General features: G+C 37.7%; 1 protein-coding gene across 1 annotated transcript; it reads right to left on the minus strand.

Moving 5' to 3' along the window:
* ppp1r2 (protein phosphatase 1, regulatory (inhibitor) subunit 2) lies at positions 1 to 18693 on the minus strand. Its single transcript, XM_079891151.1, has 6 exons — positions 18326 to 18693; positions 10096 to 10203; positions 9365 to 9448; positions 3798 to 3898; positions 2066 to 2236; positions 1 to 342 (listed from the first exon to the last, which is right to left on the minus strand). The coding sequence occupies exons 1-6, from the start codon at positions 18448 to 18450 to the stop codon at positions 323 to 325; spliced, it is 609 nt and encodes a 202-aa protein (XP_079747277.1). The 5' UTR covers positions 18451 to 18693; the 3' UTR covers positions 1 to 322.
* Positions 18694 to 22126: the final 3433 nt, after the last annotated feature.

Consider the following 22126-nt stretch of genomic DNA (forward strand, 5'->3'; position numbering starts at 1 on the left):
AGTTACTGAGGTGTCAATAACAGTGGTGCTGGGAAATAAGAGAATCAGTGTGGTTCGCTTCGGCTTGGAGATCGCCCGCTCTCGGCCACGGGACGAGGGAGGAGTCCAGGCCCGGAGCGGTTTGATAACAGTCTCGATTCTTAGCATGATGGCGATACACGTTTGGCGAATGAGGGAGCTGGTTGATATGCGTGGCATTGCGGTGTTGGTGTAATACACAGGGTGGAGGGGATCCTGGAGCTGAACCCAAACCGGCGACGACACCGCGCCTTCCAGAGGTTCGTGAGACAAGGCAGGAGTCGAAGGACAAATCTTGACATCCTTATGAATCCAGGGAATCAGCTGGAGCAAACCAGGACGATGAGAAGGGTTAGTTCATTTCACTGGCAAAACTGTTTACATTTGTAAAGAAGCAGTGAAGAGATACCTAGAGATTGGCATGGTTTTATTTCAGTTAGCCTAATAGCTGGTTTGATTTGCATTGAGAGATGATCTTATGGAAAGTACCCCATGCCAATCTCTAGGTATGGTGAAGGCTATGTGATGATGTGGGGCTATTTTAATTCCAGAGGCCAAGGGAACTTTATCAGGATGCATAGTATCCTGGATCCATGAAGTAACTGGCCTTTAAAAATAAAAATCTGCCTGCCTCTATGGGAATTTAACATAGGGGTGTACACACTTATGCACCCTGTATTTTAAGGAAGAACATTTATTTATTTACGATACATTATTCATTCACAAAGAAAATTGGTGTCCTTAAAGGCTGGATTTTTCCTAATTTTTTTTAATTAAGGCATTAAGTTCAATTTCCAAAAGATGATTTTTTATTCCTCTTTTTAGTCAACTTTAGCATGGGTGTCTAAACTTATGCATAGAGATAGAGAGATAGAGAGAGAGAGAGAGAGAGAGAGAGAGAGAGATAGAGAGAGAGAGAGAGAGAGAGAGAGAGAGAGAGAGAGAGAGAGAGAGAGAGAGATAGAGAGATAGAGAGATAGAGAGATAGAGAGATAGATAGATAGATAGATAGATAGATAGATAGATAGACAGACAGACAGACAGACAGACAGACAGACAGACAGACAGACAGACAGTTTAAATTATTTTGAAAAAGTCTCTAAAAATACAGTAAAAACTGAAATATTATTAGTTGTGAATATATAGTAAAGTGTAATTTATTCCTGTGATCAAAGCTGAATTTTCAGCATCATTACTCCAGTCTTCAGTGTCACATGATCCTTCAGAAATCACTCTAATATGGTGATCAAGAAACTATCAGAGTTCAAAATACACACACATATTATATAAGATATAATCACTATATGTTCACTATGACAAGTGTTGTTATTATTATTCACTGTACATATAACATTTAATATACATATATTTTATATTATAGAAATGTATTATATTATATTATATATTCATAATTTGGTTTACTTCCATGTTGGCAATGAAACTGTTTTTGACTACCACAAAACAATCAAAAAAGTTCCTTTATAAACCAATGTATTTCTCAATAAATTGGCATAAAAGCATAATGCATCAAATATGATACATAAAACATGTGGTTTTTTTTTTACATATTTGGTTCAATAAACTTCAATAAACCATTTGATTAAACATTTTTACTTATTTTGTGTCAAGCTTTACAGGGTTAAACAGGGTCCTGTATGAAGGGTTCTGGGTTTATTAACAGCGAACTCTCTGCTCTATGAGGAAGTATGTTGTCCTTGATTGATCTTGGAGAGCATCTGGAAACCCTTCCTAGACTCTCCGGGGACCTCTAGGGGTCATCTAGGGGTCAGCAGACTGTGGCTGAAGACTCGGCTCAAACTAACTAAATATCTTCTCACACAACAACGCTTTACTTTTAGCTTTTCAACACAATCCAAAAACATCACAAATGCTCTTGGACTAACTCGTTTGAAGTAACTATGCAAACTACATGTGTAGTTCAGTAGTGTTGCTCAAATATGGCTGAACTGCACTAATGTCCCAGCAGAAGCAGATCAGGAGCATGAAATATCCCATCAGCACTGTGTGTGAACGTCTCCTTATTTACCGTCTTGCGGGGGGTCAACGCTGATGTCCTCGGTCTCTGTGTCGTCCTTCATCTCTTCGTCCTCATCTTCCTCCTCTTCCAGCTCATTGGCGATGAGCTGTCGGGCTAGTTTAATGTTCATGCCTTCATTATAATGCATCTTCCTCATCATCTGAAACTGCTTCTTCCTGGCTGAGGAAAGACAGAACACACACACACAGCTCTAAACGCCAGAATCTGCTGATTCACAGTCGATACAGGCAAAACTTTTCTTATTATTAAACAAACAACAGAACATATGATTTTTTTCTTGTTCTTAAGCACAACCGTAAAATTATAACTTATTAGAATTAGAATTTTTTCATTAAAATTAAGCACACAAGTAAATATTTAAATCATATTTAAAAAATATTTCATTATCAAAGATTCATTACTGTAATGCATCGATGTTTATGCAAAAGTAAAATCTGACTCAATAGCAATATGCAAAAAAAACTCCTTAATGTAATATGAGAATTAAGAATAAAAGGTTAAATATAAAATGTAACAATTTATTATTATGCTTTTGTTGTTCTTCATCAGTACATCAAACTGAATACGACACTACTGTTTATTTATTTTTAACCTTTTATTTTCTGTCTTTACTACACATTATGGATGAATTATCACAGCCGTCCTGTGGTTATAACTGATTACAGCCGCGCAAGAGCATGCATTAGTGTCCTATGTTTGGAGTTCACTTTTTTAGACTATGTATTTAATACAATAATCTGAGTTTTTTTTTATATTTGTCTACTTTTAGGACTTTTTTTTATGATGTGTGCAAGCTGTTTCTCTGTTGTTTTTAGTTCTCTAAAAAGTTTCTTGAGAAACGTGAGATTCACTTTGCTGACAAATACCTGTGTCATTGTTTTATTGAAATTTGCTCATATATCAAGATTTATTAATTTAAATAACGGATAAGAATTGATAAGAATTGTGGAATTTCACTGGTTTTGATACATCGATTACAGAAATGACATATGCATTTATCTTAAAGGAGATCTCCGGTCAATTTTAACATTGAGCTCATTTTTTTGTAAATTTGGAGTGCTGTCAATACAGAGAACAACGACAAAAATCGGTGTTGCCTACACCGTGTTATCCTCTTTTTAAAATTTGCACCCTGTTGACTTAAATGGGGCAAGTTTTAAACCTGCTTTTAGCCTCTTAACATCCTTGATGTGTCTTTACAAGTGCACAGGTCATGTGAGTGATTCCTTCAGAGTGAACACAGAATTAACATCATTTTTATTCATATCTTTCACATCTACTGCAGTCAGATTCACCCGTGTTCACTCTGAAGGAATCACTCACATTGGCTGGGCACTTGTAATGACACATCAAGGATGTTAAGAGGCTAAAAGCAGGTTTAAAACTTGCCCCATTGAAGTCAACAGGGTGCAAATTTTAAAAAGAGGATAACACGGTGTAGGCAACACAGATTTTTGTCGTTGTTCTCTGTAGTGACAGCACTCCAAATTTACAAAAAAATGAGCTCAATGTTAAAATTGACCGGAGTTCTCCTTTTAAAGTGTAACACTAAGATTGTGAGTTTAAGAAAAAGACCTGAAAAGAGAGAGTTGTGGAGAAGTGTGTGTTTGAGCCCCTGGCTGACGGTGCGGTGAGCTGTGTAAAAGTGTAATCAGTGTGAGAGGAAGCAGAGGTGAATCTGAGGCCATGAGAGAGAGAGAGAGAGAGTCACGTGTCTCACCTTGATCCTCCACACTCAACTCCTCCTCCTCTTCCTCACTGCTCTCCTCTTCTGGCTCCTCCATGAAGCGAGACTCGGCGCCCTCCACCGCTGCCTCCAGCCTGAGAAAGACGGCGAGACGTTTGTTTGTTAACATGCTCTTTTTAAAAAAATATTGCTTCATATATACTGAATATTAGTGTTGTCAAAAATATCGATACTGAAATATCTGAAACGGATCCAATACTCCGAGTCGATACACTGATGCCGGCTGCGCGTTCTTGCTCTCTTCTCTCTGACGGTGAACTGACACACACCCGCCTCCTGTCACTCACTTCCTTCATTCACTCCGACTGAGTGCAGTATTTTACTCATTCTCGCTCACACAATAACTTTTGTAACTTTAATTGTGAGCATTAATTTGTATTTAATTGGATTACAATTGGATTACTTTATCTAAATTCTGTTGTATTTCTTACCAGAATACTAATGTTAAACCCACCTGAGAATGTGTCAATTATATTGTATTCATGTGTGCATCAAAAATTCAATTTATTTTGATTTAAACGGTTTACTCGTCTGTTTTTTTGTGGTAAATTTAGTTCAAAGTTTCAATATATGCTGTGTATAACAAAATTACCCAAATTATCAAAAGATAAAAAATAAAATATATATATATGGCAGTACATTGATATTTTTCAAGGCATCGCATTTTTAAAATTCAGTATTGTGTAAAAACTACGGTACACACACACACTGATTCATGTGATGCAGAGCTGAATTTTCAGCATCATTACTCCAGTTTTCAGTGTCACATGATCCTTCAGAAATCACTGTAATATGATGATTTGGTGCATATTACAATATGATTATCTTATATTAATTATGTATTATCCGTATTGTTTATGAATAAAATAGCTACTGAAATGTATACACATTTAGACAATTTATGAGACCATAGGCTTGAGCAACAAAACTTAATTTCCCATCATTGTTTGTAGAAGCTCAAGACTGATAAAAGCATCAGTTACACACCTAAAGAGCATTGTTGTTGCATTAGCGCTAAAATGTTTCCTGTCTTTGTCATGAAGTGAACCAATAACAAAACATCCATTTATTTCTGACCATGAACATCATGTCTTAATTACCACTTCTTATAAGAAACTACCCAGGAGGACTTGAAGGCAGCATCATTTCCTTAATAAGGAAAGCATGCAATAAGTTAGTCCATTTTACCCTTTACATTGCTAAAATCTAACGTTTAACTCGGTGTGGATTCTTGCAGTAGCTTTTCATGAAGCCTGGTGATATTTGTAGTATTCTCACTGTTAATGTGACAGAATTTCTAAAGGAAAGCATCTCTCAGGAGTAATCGGTCACACGACTGCTGGGTCGGGAAGCATAAAACACACGTACCTGAGGGAAACACAAGACACACAGTGGGAGGTGGACGATGACAAAAGAGAGCGCAGAGATACTGACGGAGGAGGAGAGAGAAGGCGAGTGGGACTAAGGCAAGAGCATTTGCATTACTAGGAGGTTCGGGACGTGAATGAAGTGTCTCTTCCTCTTCCTAACATCCGATACAGATTCGGTTACAGGCCGGCGGCAGACAAACCACTCTCTCGCATCCATCTCAGAGCCTTTAAAGACACGGATCTAGATGCAAAGATCCAAATCCTGCATTAAAGTCTTTGAATGAATGGAAGAGGGCGCGTTTTAAGTGCCTTTCTCTAAGGGGAAGCAAGTCTATAAACATCCCGGTGAGATTTCATGCCCAGTGAACTCTTATAACCTAAAGATATTTTCAGAATGGACTAGTCAGTGGGTTTTCTTAAAGGAACGGTTCACATAAAAATAAAAATTCTAAAATCAAACATTACACATTTGCACGTCACGTGACTTACCGTCATGATGGTATTGAGGTGTGTGTACATTGGGCTATATATTTTGCGACCTTTTTTCGCATTGGTGCTGCCACCAGGCTGGCCATTTATCAGCTCGAACCAATAATAAACAGCGCAGCGCGAGCTCAGAACAGGTTTACTCACGAGCCGATCTTGTTTTAGTTTAAGTTACTCGCTGGGAGATCCACTGAGAAAGCGTTTGAATCCACCACAGTATTAATAACATCGCTGCGCCATCTAGTGAGACGAATTCAAACGCAGCACATAAATCTGAAAGGTGAATATGGATGATTGAATTTTTAATAATGAAAATGTGTTTGAAATGTTTTGAATTGAAATATTCAGTTTAAATACACAACCATGTTGAATTTCAGCCCATTAATGCAATGCATTTTTGTTTTATAATTAGTGCAATTCAACAAGCTTTTTTGTTTCAAACACATTTGGCATTCATTTTATTCCAAAGTTGTGCTTTAATCACTTACATTTTGCTCAAGTTTATCATACAAAAAGTTCATATCTTTTCAGAAGATATGACATTTCTTCTATTTATTTATTTAATAACTAGCCAGCTAATCTATCAATAACATTTTAAGAAAGGCACTTGACATTGACAAAAACATGACATTCATGACGCGATGCTAATAATGCAAGGCAACACATTGGTCAAAGACCTTCATTTGCATGTAAATGAAGTAAAAAAAAAAATATTTAAAAAAGCATTGCTCTGCAAAGTTTTTTTTAATCTGGACGAAAAAATATTTTCAAAGAAATTTTGCTTGATGCTTGAAGGAGAAAATCTCCAAATGCAGATTTTGCATTGGGATCAAACCAACAAAGAGCTGCTTGGTTTCAACCCCTACTTCTGTTCGAGTGGTGCTAAGTGCATCGTTACACTATTGACAGTGGACACCAGGCCTTGTTTGCCCACAACACTTCACTAATGTAATGCCTTCAGTGCTGTATGTAGTGTTAGATAGCAGGGCTGCACATTATATCGTTTTAGCATTGATATCGCGATGTGCGCATCCGCAATAGTCACACCGCAGGATGTGCGATGTCAAGAATAGGACTCGAAGTTGATCCGAAAAGCACGATTCTCTGGTTAACTGCAAAGTTTAACCATCATAGAGCGAAAGTTTTAGGTCCTGTCAGTTTAAATATTCAGACGATTTTAAAACATTTGAGAGCAAGTCGACACAATCTGGAACTCGCGAACACCTAATTCCCTTCTCTTCCGTGACCCGAATGGACACATACACGCAAAATTATGTCAAAATGCCCGTCTCTGCGAGAATCATCATAAACAGTCGCTTATGGCTTACGTGAACATAAACAATTAAGAAAGAAAACTGATGTGGCCATTATATTGGATATGTGCATTCGGTCTTAAAGTGACAGCAGCCTAATATTCCTGTGTCATTAATGTTCATCAAACAACACAATACAAAGAGAAAATCACTTTAGTAGCTGTAATAAATATAAATTATGTTTAATTTATACAGTGTCTTCAGTTATTTTACATTTGATTATTGAATTTCTGTACCTGAATACGGTTAGACTTGCATGAAAAACAAAGCACTGTTCATTTAATTTGTATCTTTGTTCTTTTGTATTTATCTATGCTTTAGGGCTGTCAACTGAGAATTTTAATATTCGTTGAATAAAAAAAATAAAAATAAAAAAAGCTATTTTGAACGTAAAAAACGTGCATTCGAAACATGATGACGTAACTGTGTCTTGTTTTTGTTAGCTTATCCCAAAACCCTCTCAGTTGGTGGCAAAAATCGTGCAACGACATACTTGACCATTCCTGGCAAATCGGTCAGAGCTGAGCCACCGTTTTCTCAGTTTACTGATGCACTTACACAATTGTATGCACATTAAGGAAATAAAATTATATTTAAAAACCATTCTTTCAAAAGGTAATGCACTTTAAAAAGTGAATGTCATTTCATTTCAATAAAAGATGCTTGATTTGGTTTGTATTTTTCTTATTGCGCTCACTTGCGCCCTCTTGTGGGAACAGGAGACAAATTTTTCCTCTAATTCGAACATAATTAGAATTTTGCTAATATTTAAGAAAGAAATTCGAATTTAGCTTTTCAGCCATTTTGACAGCCCTACTATGCTTGTAATTTGTTTATTATTTTCTATGCATATTCATTCCCCTACAAAATCACCTATTCAAATCATCTGGTGAAATTGTTTTCATATTGTATTATCGCAGAAAAACTAAATATTGCAATGTTGATTTATTAGACAATTGCAGCTTTGATGGCTGTACCAGTGATGGATTTAGAGAACTTCTCTGAGAGAGATGTTTTACTGTGCTGACTGCCTTTAAAGTTATTTAATATATTTTACATAAAATATTAAATGTAAAAAAAAACAACCTAGTTGACTAGACCAGATCCAACCAGGCTCTGCTCATAGTAGGCTAAACACACCACTATTGATCGGCAAAGTTTTTGTCAGCCATGGGTTGCTGGTTGTGGATCAATACCTGTGCCATTAAGAGCCGCTCTTGCTGACATGCTTCTCTTTATTTTCAGAGAAGCACATGGTGGCTTTTTTTTGGGAAACACTGAGCTTACAGGAAAAGTGTCTGTTCTGAGTCAAACTGAAGCAGTAAAGCATGCTGGGCAGACGCTGATTTGAAAGCGGTTAGCAGCTCTGCTTGAGTTGCTGTGAAGTTGACTCGCCTCTAGGCTGTGACGTGACATCTGTTCTGGCTGCTCATGTACTGTTTCAGAGTTAAACACGCTACCTGCACACATTACTAACACTGAACTAACAAGGCAGGAAACCAAAATCAGTACAAATACTGTTTCTTGCAGCGGCTGTGTTTAGTTTAATGAGGTTATTTAAACCTGCAACATCAGAGAACGCTGTGAATCTAGTGATGTCGAGGCGGATTGTGAATCGCAAAGACACAGCAGGAAAAACGTTAAAGGTTTGCGACAGAATCTATCATGTCAACAAACTTTGAAGAAACCTTAACTTTATTATGATAATTATTACATTTTTGCTACTTTAACTATAAAAATGTTTAATGCAAATTATTATTATTTCTTAGTGCTGGTGTCATTTCCCCCACAACAATTTTTCCACCAGCCATAGTTGAAGAAAAAGCCATTTTGATTTTAGATGCGCACACATGAGTCATCCTTGGAGTCTATAAATTACATCTTATTTATGGTGCATTTTTAAAAAGCTTTTTTGAGCATAATGCTTTTTACAGTCTGAAGCTCATCCGGTGTTTTAATACATTATGTGAAATGTAGGCTACAGATGTGAATACACTGAAACCTCCATGAATAGTTGCTAGCATTTATGTGTGTGTGTGTGTGAAGCAGGATTCAGCACTCGTCTGCATCAAGACCAAATACCAATCCAAGTTAAGATTTATGCTTTGAACTATTTTGACATTGCAGTCCGACACTCACATAAGACAGGGTTGCCAATGATGCCTAAATGATCCGTTATAGTTCTTGTCAATAACAATAAACAAAATAGTATAGTAAAATGTGTTATTATTATTATCAATAAAGTGTCCTAAAGTGCATAGGTTAATCCTGTGATGTAGATGCGGTGGAGTCACATAATCATGGGTATGGAACGAAACATTGAGTACTACCCTTCCATCCACATCAGAGATAGCAATCATGCATCACTTACTTCTTAGCGAGGTCGTCTCCGCGTAGGACTGTGTTCCCGTCCGAGTCGCTGAGCGCCCCCTCATCTTCGTCATCTGCAACCATCCTAAGAGGGAAAGGAGAGTTTTGGCCAACTGCCCGAAGGGAGAAAGACAGCACGACCTTTTCTGCAAATTTGCCCTGTCATATTGAGTTGCAGCCTCAGTGCTGCCCTTGTATTTTGCAGACAGGGCAGTAACATATCCAGAGAAGGGAGCAACTGTTTTAACTACCAATATTTACAATCCATACAGTGCCTCGGCAAGAGAGCAGAACTTAAAACAATAACTTTTCTTCAATAAGAAGCATAAAATGCTATAGGTTACCCTTAATGCAGTATCGTAACTTATTCAACTTATGTTGAAAGTCCATATTACAGGAAAACTACTTTAAACCAGACATATTCCCAAATTGAAAAACAAAATGTATAGTTCATTTCATTTTCCCAATTTCATGTTTTATACATAGACTTCCATGCTATACTGAATACCAGTTTGGCCAGATATTCTTTAATCATTCCTTAGATAATTAACTCAATACAGTTTTATTCTAACAAGCACATCTTCATTTTCTTATTCCTCAGCTTCACTCCTGAGTCTATGCTTTAGTATTCTGCACAACCACATTAGAAGTGATACTCAAATTAGCACTGGTATATTACCCACTCGTAATCTAAAAGGCATTATAATGGCAGGTTTTTTATGTGCTGCTCACCTGTTGTATGGCGTACTGGGTTCGTCTATCTTCATCAGCCCATAGTCCTTATCTGCCGGGTGATATGTGGCCAAAATGTTCATTTCATCCCATTTCTGTGACTTCTTCCTGAAAGAATAGGTCCAAACACGGATTTAGAAATAAAGCTATTAGCCCTGATGCAAATATTCCCACTGAGATCTGCTAGATTAAACAAAGGACTCTGCCCCACTTTGAAACTTTATGGAGTACATTGGAAACAGAGGACACACACAAAAAAAATAGCATCAAGTGGCATACATAGCCAAATATACCAACCCTTCAGTGATATAAATGGTAAGACTGACTTGAGCCGTGAGAAAGGGCCTCGTGTGCCAATGTTTCCCAATCAAGGTTTGAAATTGCGACTATTTAACAACTTTATTCTACAATCTCTTCTCTTCCTTGTCATTCTCCTACGCTGTTGACGTAGTGTAAGAGTGCAGCGCTTCTGGGTTCAACTGAATCTTCTTTGTACATATCTTTCACATCTACTGCAGTCAGATTCACCCGTGTTAACTCTAAAGGAATCACTCACAATGGCTGGGCACTTGTAATGACACATCAAGGATGTTAAGAGGCTAAAAGCAGGTTTAAAACTTGCCCCATTGAAGTCAACAGGGTGCAAATTTTAAAAAGAGGATAACACGGTGTAGGCAACACAGATTTTTGTCGTTGTTCTCTGTACTGACAGCACTCCAAATTTACAAAAAAATGAACTCAATGTTAAAATTGACCGGAGTTCTCCTTTAAGGTTAAACTACTGTAGTTACATGGACTATTTTAACGATGTTTTTACTACCTTTCTGGGCCTTGAAAGTTGCAATGACGTTGCTGTCTATGGAGGGACAGAAAGCTCTCAGATTTCATCAAAAATATCTTCATTTGTGTTCCGAAGATGAACGAAGATCTTACGGGTTTGGAACGACATGAGGGTGAGTAATTACTGACAGAATATTCATTTTTGGGTGAACTAACGATTTAACGTCAGCTATATTATTATGTAAAATTCATTTTTAAAAAGATCAACATTTTCAGTTTCATTCATAGTGATAACATGAAAAATGGAAGATTGCTGTCATCTACTGGAAAACAAAACACTTAAAATTAATTTGGAAAAAACAGGCTACAATGTAGTGTAGGTGCTATTTTTGTATAGTTTCACCAGTATCAGCTTTTATTTTAATTTTAATTTTATAATGTATTGTAACACCCAATGGTATTACAGTATTAATGCAGTTTCTGTGTTTGTATAAATGATCAGTGGTGGAATTGGCTGCGATGCAAGGAGCACCAGGTAAGATCTTGCCTAGGGCAGCAAATTGGTCAGGGCCGGCCCTGCATTTCAAGGTTTGTACAACCTTTCGAGAATGAAATTCAAGCACTTTTCTATGACTTTCAAGTGCTTCACACTTTTTCCAGCCCTTCAAAGCTCTAAATATCATCCGATTTAAAGCTGCAGTCCGTAACTCTTGGCGCTCTAGCGGTTAATAAACAGAACTGCACGCGTCTTCTCTCCGTTTATGTCCATGACAAGTCACGCAGGCACTGGACTTCTCCACGGTGGTGCCGACCCGTCTAAAGTAGTCCGGATATAAACACTTCTTATAGGTGTAGGGATTCAAGAGGATAAGACAAAAACATGGTTTGGAAAATGGATTCATGATGTACTCGCTCATTATATGATTTTTGTACATTTTGAACAAAAAAAAGTTACGGACTGCAGCTTTAAATGCTATTTTTAATGTGATGACCAAATTTAAAACTTTTTTTTACATTTTTCTCTATAAAAGTTAGGTTTTTACACATTACTGTTGTTAATAAAAGCTAATTTGATCTGCATCTGATCTCAAGCTCAGAGTCAATTGTGCATTTCCAAGAAAGAAACGTAATATTATTAGGCTAGTTGCTACGCTTAATAATGCAAAACAATAGTCATTTTTTGATTAAATTAGCCTACCTTTATGCTTTGATTTATGATTAAACTTTGTATTTGACCATATGAACCATCAATAAGTCAAAGAGTTACAGAAAAATGTAAAGTATGCCCTCAATCAATAGCTGTCGGCCTTCGCAACAGCAATCAGCACCCACTCACACACTGACAGACACACTTCACAACACAAAGCATCCGATTGGCCTTCGAGCAGTTTAATCTCTGACAAGCTACACAACTTTAACTAAAGCACTGGCAAACCAAATCCATTCTTTCTGTCTTCTTTAGTCAGATGAAAACCCTGCGAGTGCATTTAGTGACATGAACGCTGTAGACTGGGCCGCGAATGCTTGTGCAGTAGCAGTGAAATGTGCCAATCCACATGGAAGAAGAACAGTTACACAACCGCCGTTTGGACGAGGTGCTGTGTTACAAAGCAAGTGTGGAAATCTGCTCAATGCAGGATTTAAAACATCATGATTTTAAACTAGGCATTTCAAGACGCCAAAGCACAACCTACCATACTCTTGCTTTGACAAGAGGGATTATTTTTAGCTCTGTTTTGTAGGGAGGTCCTGGACACAATCAGGGCAAGATTTACCTAATGCGCACAGGTCTATGATGCATCAGACAGAGAAATGAAACTAAAGCGGGACCGAGGACCAATCGAGTAATGATAATCTCTTCTGAATAGATGTCCATGTTCCCTCGCGAAATAATCAAGAGATTAGTTTCATTCATGTCAGAGGCGGAGGCCAACTCAAATGGTGAACAGAGATTTATTCTGGGTCACGTGGGAGCATACGGTGCACTGTATTAGGGGTCATGTTTTTACGGATCATGGGTTACAAGCACAGTACATGAGCACCAGTCTGTAGTGAACTATTAGGAGAACAAGCACAATACAATAGAGGGAACTTGTCTGCGGTTAGGAGACCCGAATAATGCAAAACCTTATAATTCAAACAATGTGTTCAGGCAAAAGTTTGATCTACAAGCTTGTACAGGATATCCCTTAAAATAAATATATATAGCCTATATTATATATAGGCCTATATATATATATATATATATATATATATATATATACACACACACACACACACACACACTACCGTTCAAAAGTTTGGGGTCAGTAAGATTTAAAAAAAAATCAGTAATATTGTGAAATATTATCACAATTTAAAATGATTGTTTTCTATTTTAATATATTTTAAAGTGTAATTTATTCCTGTGATCAAAGCTGAATTTTCAGCATCATTACTCCAGTCTTCAGTGTCACATGATCCTTCAGAAATCACTCTAATATGATGATCTGATGATCAAGAAACATTATGATCATTATCAATGTTGAAAACAGTTTTTTACATTTTTATTTCATGATGCTATAATGAATAGAAAGTTCAAAAGAACAGCATTTATCTGAAATCTAAAGCTTTTGTAACATTAAACACCACCGTTCAAAAGTTTGGGGTCAGTAAGAATTTTAATTTTATTTTTGGGGGAATGAAATAAAATAAATCAATACTTTTATTCGTCAAGGATGAGTTAAACTGATCAAAGGTTACAGTAAAGACATTTATAATGTTAGAAAATATGCTATTTTAAATAAATGCTGTTCTTTTGAACTTTCTATTCATCAAAGAATTTTGAAAAAATTTGTACACAACTGTTTTCAACATTGATAATAATAATAATGAATGTTTCAAATCATCATATTAGATTGATTTGTTAAGGATCATGTGACACTGAAGACTGGAGTAATGATGCTGAAAATTCAGCTTTGATCACAGGAATAAATTACACTTTAAAATATATTAAAATAGAAAAAAGTCATTTTAAATTGTGATAATATTTCACAATATTACTGTTTTTGTTTAATTTATTGTTTTTTATCAAATAAATGCAGCCTTGGTGAGCAGAAGAGACTTCTTTTAAAAACATTAAAAAATCGTACTGACCCCAGACTTTTGAACAGTAGTGTGTATATATAAAAATAAGTTGCCAAAGTCTACGGCAGGTGTGTAAAAAAAAAAAAAAAAAAAAAAAAAAAAAAAAAACCAACCTTTTGGGAAAATACCGCCCTCATCTTCATACAGGTAAAGGTGGGATATATTCAGTAGTGCCCGTTCGGCTCACAGTTCATCATTATTCAAATCATGAGGAGATGGTTGCTCTTACTACTTTTATACTTAATATGTTTGCCTCTTGAATGAGAAAACTGGAAAAACTAAATAAATTCCAGAGACTTACAAAGAAAGAGGGACTCATGCCATATCTACAGACCAAAATATCCGAGACTTGGGGGTTAGCCAGTAAGCAAAAGCCTAGCAACCACATAGCATGCCTTAGCAACCGCATAACACACCAGAAGACACTGAGAACACCTTAGCAAGCGCCCACACACTCGTGTTGTGCTGGAGATTCTGCACGGGTAAAACTCTAGTTTATCATACTTACACACCAAGTGGCTTTATAGAGATCAATCAAATGTTTATTACAAATCAGCCACTTAACATGTCCAACTGAATTGACCAAAGGAAATAAAACAACATTTTGGAAGAATTAATTGACCATGTTTTCCATAAATTAAGTTGTATTGATGAATAAGTCACATTTTATTGTTACATTTAGAAATAATGTAAAATAAAATTAAATGATTACAAATATTATAAACAATACAAACATATAGTTTGAATTTTACTCTTTCCTGAAAAGAACAGGAATGAAAAATAGTATAAAAAAAACAAATATTAATTTTAAAAATGTTTAAAACCACCAAGTCTAAACATTTAGGCTATTTAAAGTGAAACTGAAACTATTAGCGTGTGGGAAATGCACTATAAAATAAACTTGGGCTTTTCATTGGACATGAAGTGTGTGTGGCACTTTGCGCATGTTTTGCGTGCTTGACGATAATTGCAATATAGCCTAAGGACTATAAGTAGCAGCATGTTATGATAAAATAACCTGATATTTCAGAAAATAGGATATAATAGTCCTGTTTATCAGAGTAAAAGTGTTAATGGTATGAAGGTTTATCTTTTTTTTTTTTTACTTTTTCCAAAAAACCCCATTGCTTGTTGTGGGACAAGAGAAATATCATAATATATAATACATTCAACAATACTTCCGTTATCTAGTGCAGTGTTTCCCAATCACTGTGCCGTGGTACACTAGTACACTAGTTACAAAAACGTATTCAAAATAAATGCTACAAATATGCTGTTGGGTTATTGTTTTAATAAAATTTGTCATTGTTTTAATAAAATAATTCTGTTGGTCATCCTTTACATCTGTATGTGGGTTTTACAAATATTTAACCAATAAAAGCATTTAAAAGAGGTTGTGACTGATTGGCTCCTCAAACTGTCCGTCAAACCTCATAACTCCGCCTCCATTTCGAAAGTACCGCACTCGTGCAACGCTTGTAGAGGTCTCTGCTTGTTTGCAACGCTTGTATAGGTCTCTGCTTGTTTGCAACGCTTGTAGAGGTCTCTGCTTGTTTGCAACGCTTGTAGAGGTCTCTGCTTGTTTGCAACGCTTGTAGAGGTCTCTGCTTGTTTGCAACGCTTGTAGAGGTCTCTGCTTGTTTGCAACGCTTGTAGAGGTCTCTGCTTGTTTGCAACGCAAGGGAAAATAAAGAACTGATGTTTGCGGAAGTACAGCGTTTTATTTACTCAAGAAACGCGTCCATAAAGGCTAACGTTTTCTGTATTTGAAGAGCGGAGATAGCCATCTAGTCTAGAAGCAATTATAGTGTTTTAAATATCTTGTGCAGAGCGCTTCATCTTTTGCATCATGAGATTTTGATCATGAGATTTCAACAACAAGAAAACTGAGCGCCCATATTAAGCGTAATATCCCGTGTGTTGATGGAAACGTAATGCGATGCACGTCCTGCCTCAGATAAACTACTGTTCCAGTGACCGACAAACTATCGGTCACTCGCTGGCCAAAAACCTCATAACTCAATGTGAGCTTGATTTGCATACAATTTTAATATTATAACCACATGCAAGTCTGACCATATCTATATAAAGCCACAATGCCAACTTTGACAACAGTGTTTAATTAAATACGAGTAATACATGTATTGTTTTATCATCACCAACATCATGCTTATTGTGTTCCAACTAAGGCTTTCGCATTAAAAGTCAGTACTAACTTTTCATATAGGCTAGCCTATAATATCTAGATTTATATGCCATTTTTAAGCAATGCATGTCTGTGCAATGCTGTTATATTTTTATACAGTGGTGTGTGTCGTGGGATTGTTTCCTTATCAAAAGTGTGCCGTGGCAAAAAAAAGGTTGGGAAAAACACTGATCTAGAGGTTACACTCTTCAAAATAAACATTTGAGAATTGCTCAACAAATCTTTCAGTGATCGGTTCTTCAAGAACCATTTTCTTTTTTTTCTTAGTGTGAAGAACATTTCATTAATCTAAAGAACCTTTTGTGGAATAGAAAGTGTCTATGGACGTTAAAGATTCTTTATGGAACCAAAGATGCCCATAAAAACCTTTTTTTTTTCTTTTTTTTTTTTAAGAGTATCGTCACTGAATACATTTTTTTAAGGGACTAATTGAGTGTCACTGCAGTCTCGCGGGACGGGAATTCAGTAATAAGTGCCATTCTTACAGTGTGTCCCATTTTCCTAAGAGTGGGAGAGCTGGATTCAAGAACAATGTCTTCTGGCGAGAGAGGAAGCCAACGAGAACACCTACATACAGTCGACACATGCCATACTGATGAACACAACCTCCGTAACCAAGAGGTTCAGTGCCTCCTTCATTGATGTTTCTGAAAAATCCTGTTCAGATTTTGGTCGACCTTAAAGAACAGATCAATACGTGAGCTGAATATAGATAGAAGCTAGCCAGGTGGCTCGGTTAACAAGGAAGTGGGACTGTCTTTATTTCGGGCCCATCCTCGATGTGAGACGACTTCTCTGACCTCCAGGAGAGACGGGCATCCACAACTTCTATGAGTGGCTCTGGACCAGTCAATGTCACAACGAATGAGATCGATTTGTACATGCGTCGCCCTTCAGGCAAAAAAATGAAAAATAATAAATCTCTCATCTGATTTTACAAATCTGCAGTGACAGCTGTGTTTTATGATAGCAAGAGTGAGAGGACTAGTGTTGTTATTACAGATTTATGTTGACATGTTTTTTATTTGACTTTTACTGTTCGTGTTATCCCAGAGAAATCGCACTTCCTTTAATATTTTATTTAATTTAATAATACATTTAAAAAAAATCATCTTGGAGAATCTCATTTATTTGCCTAAAATAAGATTTTTGTAGTGTGACATTATACAGTCAAACCAACAATTATTCAGACACCAGATATATATTTTGTTTACTAGTGTGTTCAGGAAACTATAGTTCATTTATGTAAGTGAGGATAGCAAATAAAGTAAACTCTGATTATATATATATATATATACCCCAAAATTCTTCATAAAGTGGTTTTCCAGTCAAATTTATTAAAATTTGGGACCAAATATTAATCAGACACTTTGTTTTGCTTAAGTATTTTTTCTTTAATTGCAAAATTAAGCATTGCAAGTATTGCCATTTTCTAAACTATAGCGAATGAACTGTGATAATGTGAGAAATGTTGAAGGAGTCTGAATAAATGTATTTATAAATGTATTTAAAAGATTGGTGAGACTCTCCCAGTTAATGCTTAAGTCATAAAATGATTTATATTAATGAATATGAATTGGTTTTAAGAAATTTCTATCCATTTGAAGCCTTAATGATCCACTGTATGCATGTAATAATGTTATTAATGAAACTTTTTAAAGACCAATAATGCATATATAACATAAAATATCAGTTTGAACTACATAACTTGTATGTTTGGTCAAGGTAAAATGACTTAGAGACAATTATATTTTGCTACATATCATAAAAATGAAACCATATTTCACATAGAGCAACAACAGGTTCAGAAACTGACTAGAAGAAGCTGATTAGTAAAAAAGAGAGGGAAAGATTCATGTTCATTCCAGTGGGAGGGTTTGTTTTGACATGACAGGTCAGTGGCTAACCTATTAGCAAACTATGCTACTATCACAGTTCTCCCACTGGAACACACCAATTAAACTGGACCAGTAATGGACTGGTTGAGTGCACTAGTTCATGTTTGTGTCAACATCATTTCAGAGCAGAGTTTGATTGACAGGTCTCATGGTGACAGTGGCACTGCTATAGACGCCCCGTCTGGGCTGATTTAAGCTGTTTTAAAGAGCATTTACTCACTGTTGGTCGTCTTCAGAGTTTATAGGGGGTCCTGGTTCTGGAGTTTCCTTGACTGGCTCTTCGTGTCGGCCTTTGATACTGGATTTGTTCTTCAGAATCCCTTTAATGGGTCGCGGTGCTGCCATAACCGTCAAACCCACCCACAACTCCTCTTTTGCACTGTTTACGCCTCAAACAAACGACTAAAACACACCGAGGCTGCTCAGAAACAACACTCTGACCTAACTCGTTAACCGCTTGTGTATTGCCTGCCTTAAAATGAAAGTTAAACGCTGTTTGTGAGTAAAGTTTGCGACCGTTGATGACTTGAATTCCGCCAGAGCTCGCGCACGCACTTGTCCATTTACAGCGAGGAAAGGAAATAGGGCGCCGCAGTCAGTCTCGCACTCTTTGTCATCGCGAGAGTTGGAGTGTTGCTATAGCAACGTAACTCTAAAGTGTCGAGTAACCGTCGCCATGTTTGTTGGGCTGGTGAGGTCAAGCACAGGACAGGAGTCTGTCACACTTGTGTGGTATTGATTTGAGAACATTTGGTTGCAATAAGAATTAATTTAGCACAAGTATGTTCCATATATTCATTGTTTATCCCATGTTCTTCCTTATTTCGACACGACCTGCTAAATAAATAAATCGCAAATTGTAGACATATTTTGCTAATCACAAAACCCCATTATAAATCCACTATTCATATTAAGAGATTTACTAATAGCATGGTAGCATTAAATAACACTATACTAGTTGAGAAGTGACATATTATGTTTTGCATTTGTCAGTTTTTCTTTAGATTGACTGTAAATATCTAACAGCCAACTGAGGCCTTTGTTTGGCTCAGTATTGCAATCTTCTGTTGTCTTCTATTGAGGGGAAAACGGTATCTTCTTAGGTAACAAGTTTTCCTATTGCTTTTCACCAGAAAACCAAGAGATCTTTATATTGGGATGCATGTTACATAAACCTATTCAAGTTATGAATACATCTAATGTAAGTATGTTGTTGAAGAGCAGCCTTTAATAGCAATTTCAAGGTCAAAAGACCATTAGATTGTGTTCCACTCAAGTTAGTGGAAACGTGGGCTGGTTTTCAGCGAGGGTTGCAGAGACCCCGACACAGCACCGTTTCAGTGGTAATGAGAGCATTTCACAGAGAAAAGTTGTGTGAGTATTTGCTCAGGAGAGACCACTGATGCTGTAAGGCATTTAGGCTACCTAAAGCATTCTGAAGAGTTAGGATTATTTGGTTTGTTCTCTTATATTGTGCCAATACATTTGTATTTATTCTATCAAAGGGATAGTTCGGCCAAAAATGATATTAAACCCATGATTTACTCACCCTCAAGCCGTTCGAGATGCATATGTCAATCATTTTTCAGACGAACACATTTTCAGCTATTTTAGAAAATCTCTTAGATCTTTCAGTGGTTATAATGTGAAGCTATGGGGTCCACCTCCTTCAAGTCCCAAAAATGTGCATGCATCCTTCACAAAAGTAATCCATCCGGCTCCAGGGGGATAAACAAAGGCCTTCTGAGTTATTTTCGTTTATAAAGTTTTAAATATGTATATTTTTACGACAAAACCGCACGGATTACCCTCAGAAGGCCTTCGTTTATCCCCCTGGAGCCGGATGGATTACTTCATCCATCCGGCTCCAGGTCCAGTAATAGTACACTTTCTCCTTCTTGGCACAGGCAAGAGTGTCAGGAGTAAACTCGTATCAGACTGTTACATCCCAGATGAGAACCAGGTCAAGCCGCTGCAGGGCCCCCTGGAACGTCATGGAACGATCATTCCCAGCGGACCTCACAAACAAGAACCTTGGCCTCGGCCCCGAGGAGATGATACAATTGCATGTGCCGGGCAATCCTAGCCGCCTGCATAGCTAGACATTGCCCTAGGATGTGTGAACCGGATTCCAACCTATGTGAACAGCGCCGGCACGAAGAGTCGCAATATACAGACGCTCCAAGAGACCAGCGGGTTTCCTCAGCCAAGCATTACTTCTCGAGGGAACGATGGAAGCTTGAAATCCCCACACCCTGAGTTGGAAGCGCCATCCACGCTTGGAATTCCTCCAGCCTCCAGGTGGCGTCTCTTCATGTGTTCAAAGGCTCTCCACTTATCAGCCCATCACAGGTGGATAGTGTCAGATGCAGCCACTTCTTCACCGTCCTCCTGATCTTCCCATCCAGGTTATGGAGTACACTGTCGCTGACCCCACTCTAGTCAGCTTGGTAGAATAGCCATGGAATGGCATAATGATTAAGGAGGATCACCATCTGAGAGGGTTTAAGATCAATTTTCCAGCATTAACTGTCAAGAGCCACTGCCAAGTCAGGCCTTAAGATCCATCCCCAGATTGTATCTGCCATGCTGGTTTCCTGAAGGGTCTTGCCCCCAGAACCCATGGGGTGCAGTCATTGAAGAACCGCTGCAGAGCCTGACGAGAAAGCTATGACACTTTCTAGGTTGGATGCGATGGCCAATGCTCTGACAAACCACATCTAGGAGGCACAGGTTATGGGCCATATCACTCCATGATCCTCCGATCAGCACAAGGTCATCAGCAAAAGTAATAGTTACTACTGAATGACCCGCCATAGTGTACCCCTTACAGGAGCATTGAGGGCATGGATGAAGGGGTCAATGGATAGGTTAAAAAGCAGGGTAGACATTGGATCCCCCTGCTTGGCACCTACCCTCACCTTGATATCGGTCTCGTCACGTGTCGTACTGTTCGCTTGGATCTGCTGGATGAGACCTACCACGTGAGGATCCTCGTTAATTCTCCCAAAAACTGACAGGATAGGCTCATGGGAGATGGTATCGAACGCCTGTGCAGAGTCGACGAATACTACTGCAATAGGGCCGCTCTCTTCTTTGCAGTGGCGGATGAGACCTTGCAGCACTTCAGTGTTCTCCGCACACCCAGGGACTGGATGAAACCCCCTCTGTCTAGGGTGAATCAGACACGCCTTCAGCCAACCATTTAGCAATCACCCTATTGAAGAGCCTTAAGATCATCGACCCAATGGTGACCAGTTACTGATTTCCATCTCTGCATTGGTTCAGATGTCTTAGGAATTAGCACAGTATGACTTTTTTTCAGACGTGTGGGGATGACACCTATGACCCAACACATGTTGTGAGGTTCTCACAATTGGGATCCCACTTGAGAATATCCCGCTTCTCAATCCCATCTGGGCCATCTGGGTTGACCTGGACAGGTTCCCCTGTGCTTGAAGAGCCTCCGAAAAAGCTATATATTGGACAAATCAATTGGATAAACAGTAAATTCAGTTTAGTTAACAAAAGTAATTTATTAAACTTTTTAATATATGTTTTAAATAAAAAAATACATTATTATTATTCTTTTTTTATTTTTTTAAACATCGATTTCTTTTGTCCTCTTCCAGAAAGGCCATGTTGGTCAACCAGCTCCACAGACTAACAGCAGGTACCATGAGTCTGCCAGGGAAGGCTGACTCAGCACAGCCCAGTTCGCTAGAGATGAATATTGCTACAGACACATGGTTTTATGAGATGACTGATGCACTGATTAACCACAGAGGGTGAGGTCCGCAGATTAATGGTCTTTTGAGAATCCCTTACATCAGCAAAACAATTTGAGTGCTATGACTGAGTAGAAAGATCAACTGAGTATGAGGGTACTATATGATGGTCCTTTCGCAGTGTGATCTACAAATTGCTTGTTAAAAGTGTAAGTGTGTGTGTGTGTGTGTGTGTGTGTGTGTGTGTGTGTGTGTTTGGTCCAGGTAAACCCTACTTTATGGGGACAAAATCC

The sequence above is a fragment of the Squalius cephalus genome, assembly GCF_949319135.1.
Source record: "Squalius cephalus genome assembly, chromosome: 13".
In the NCBI taxonomy this organism is placed as follows: Eukaryota; Metazoa; Chordata; class Actinopteri; order Cypriniformes; family Leuciscidae; genus Squalius; species Squalius cephalus.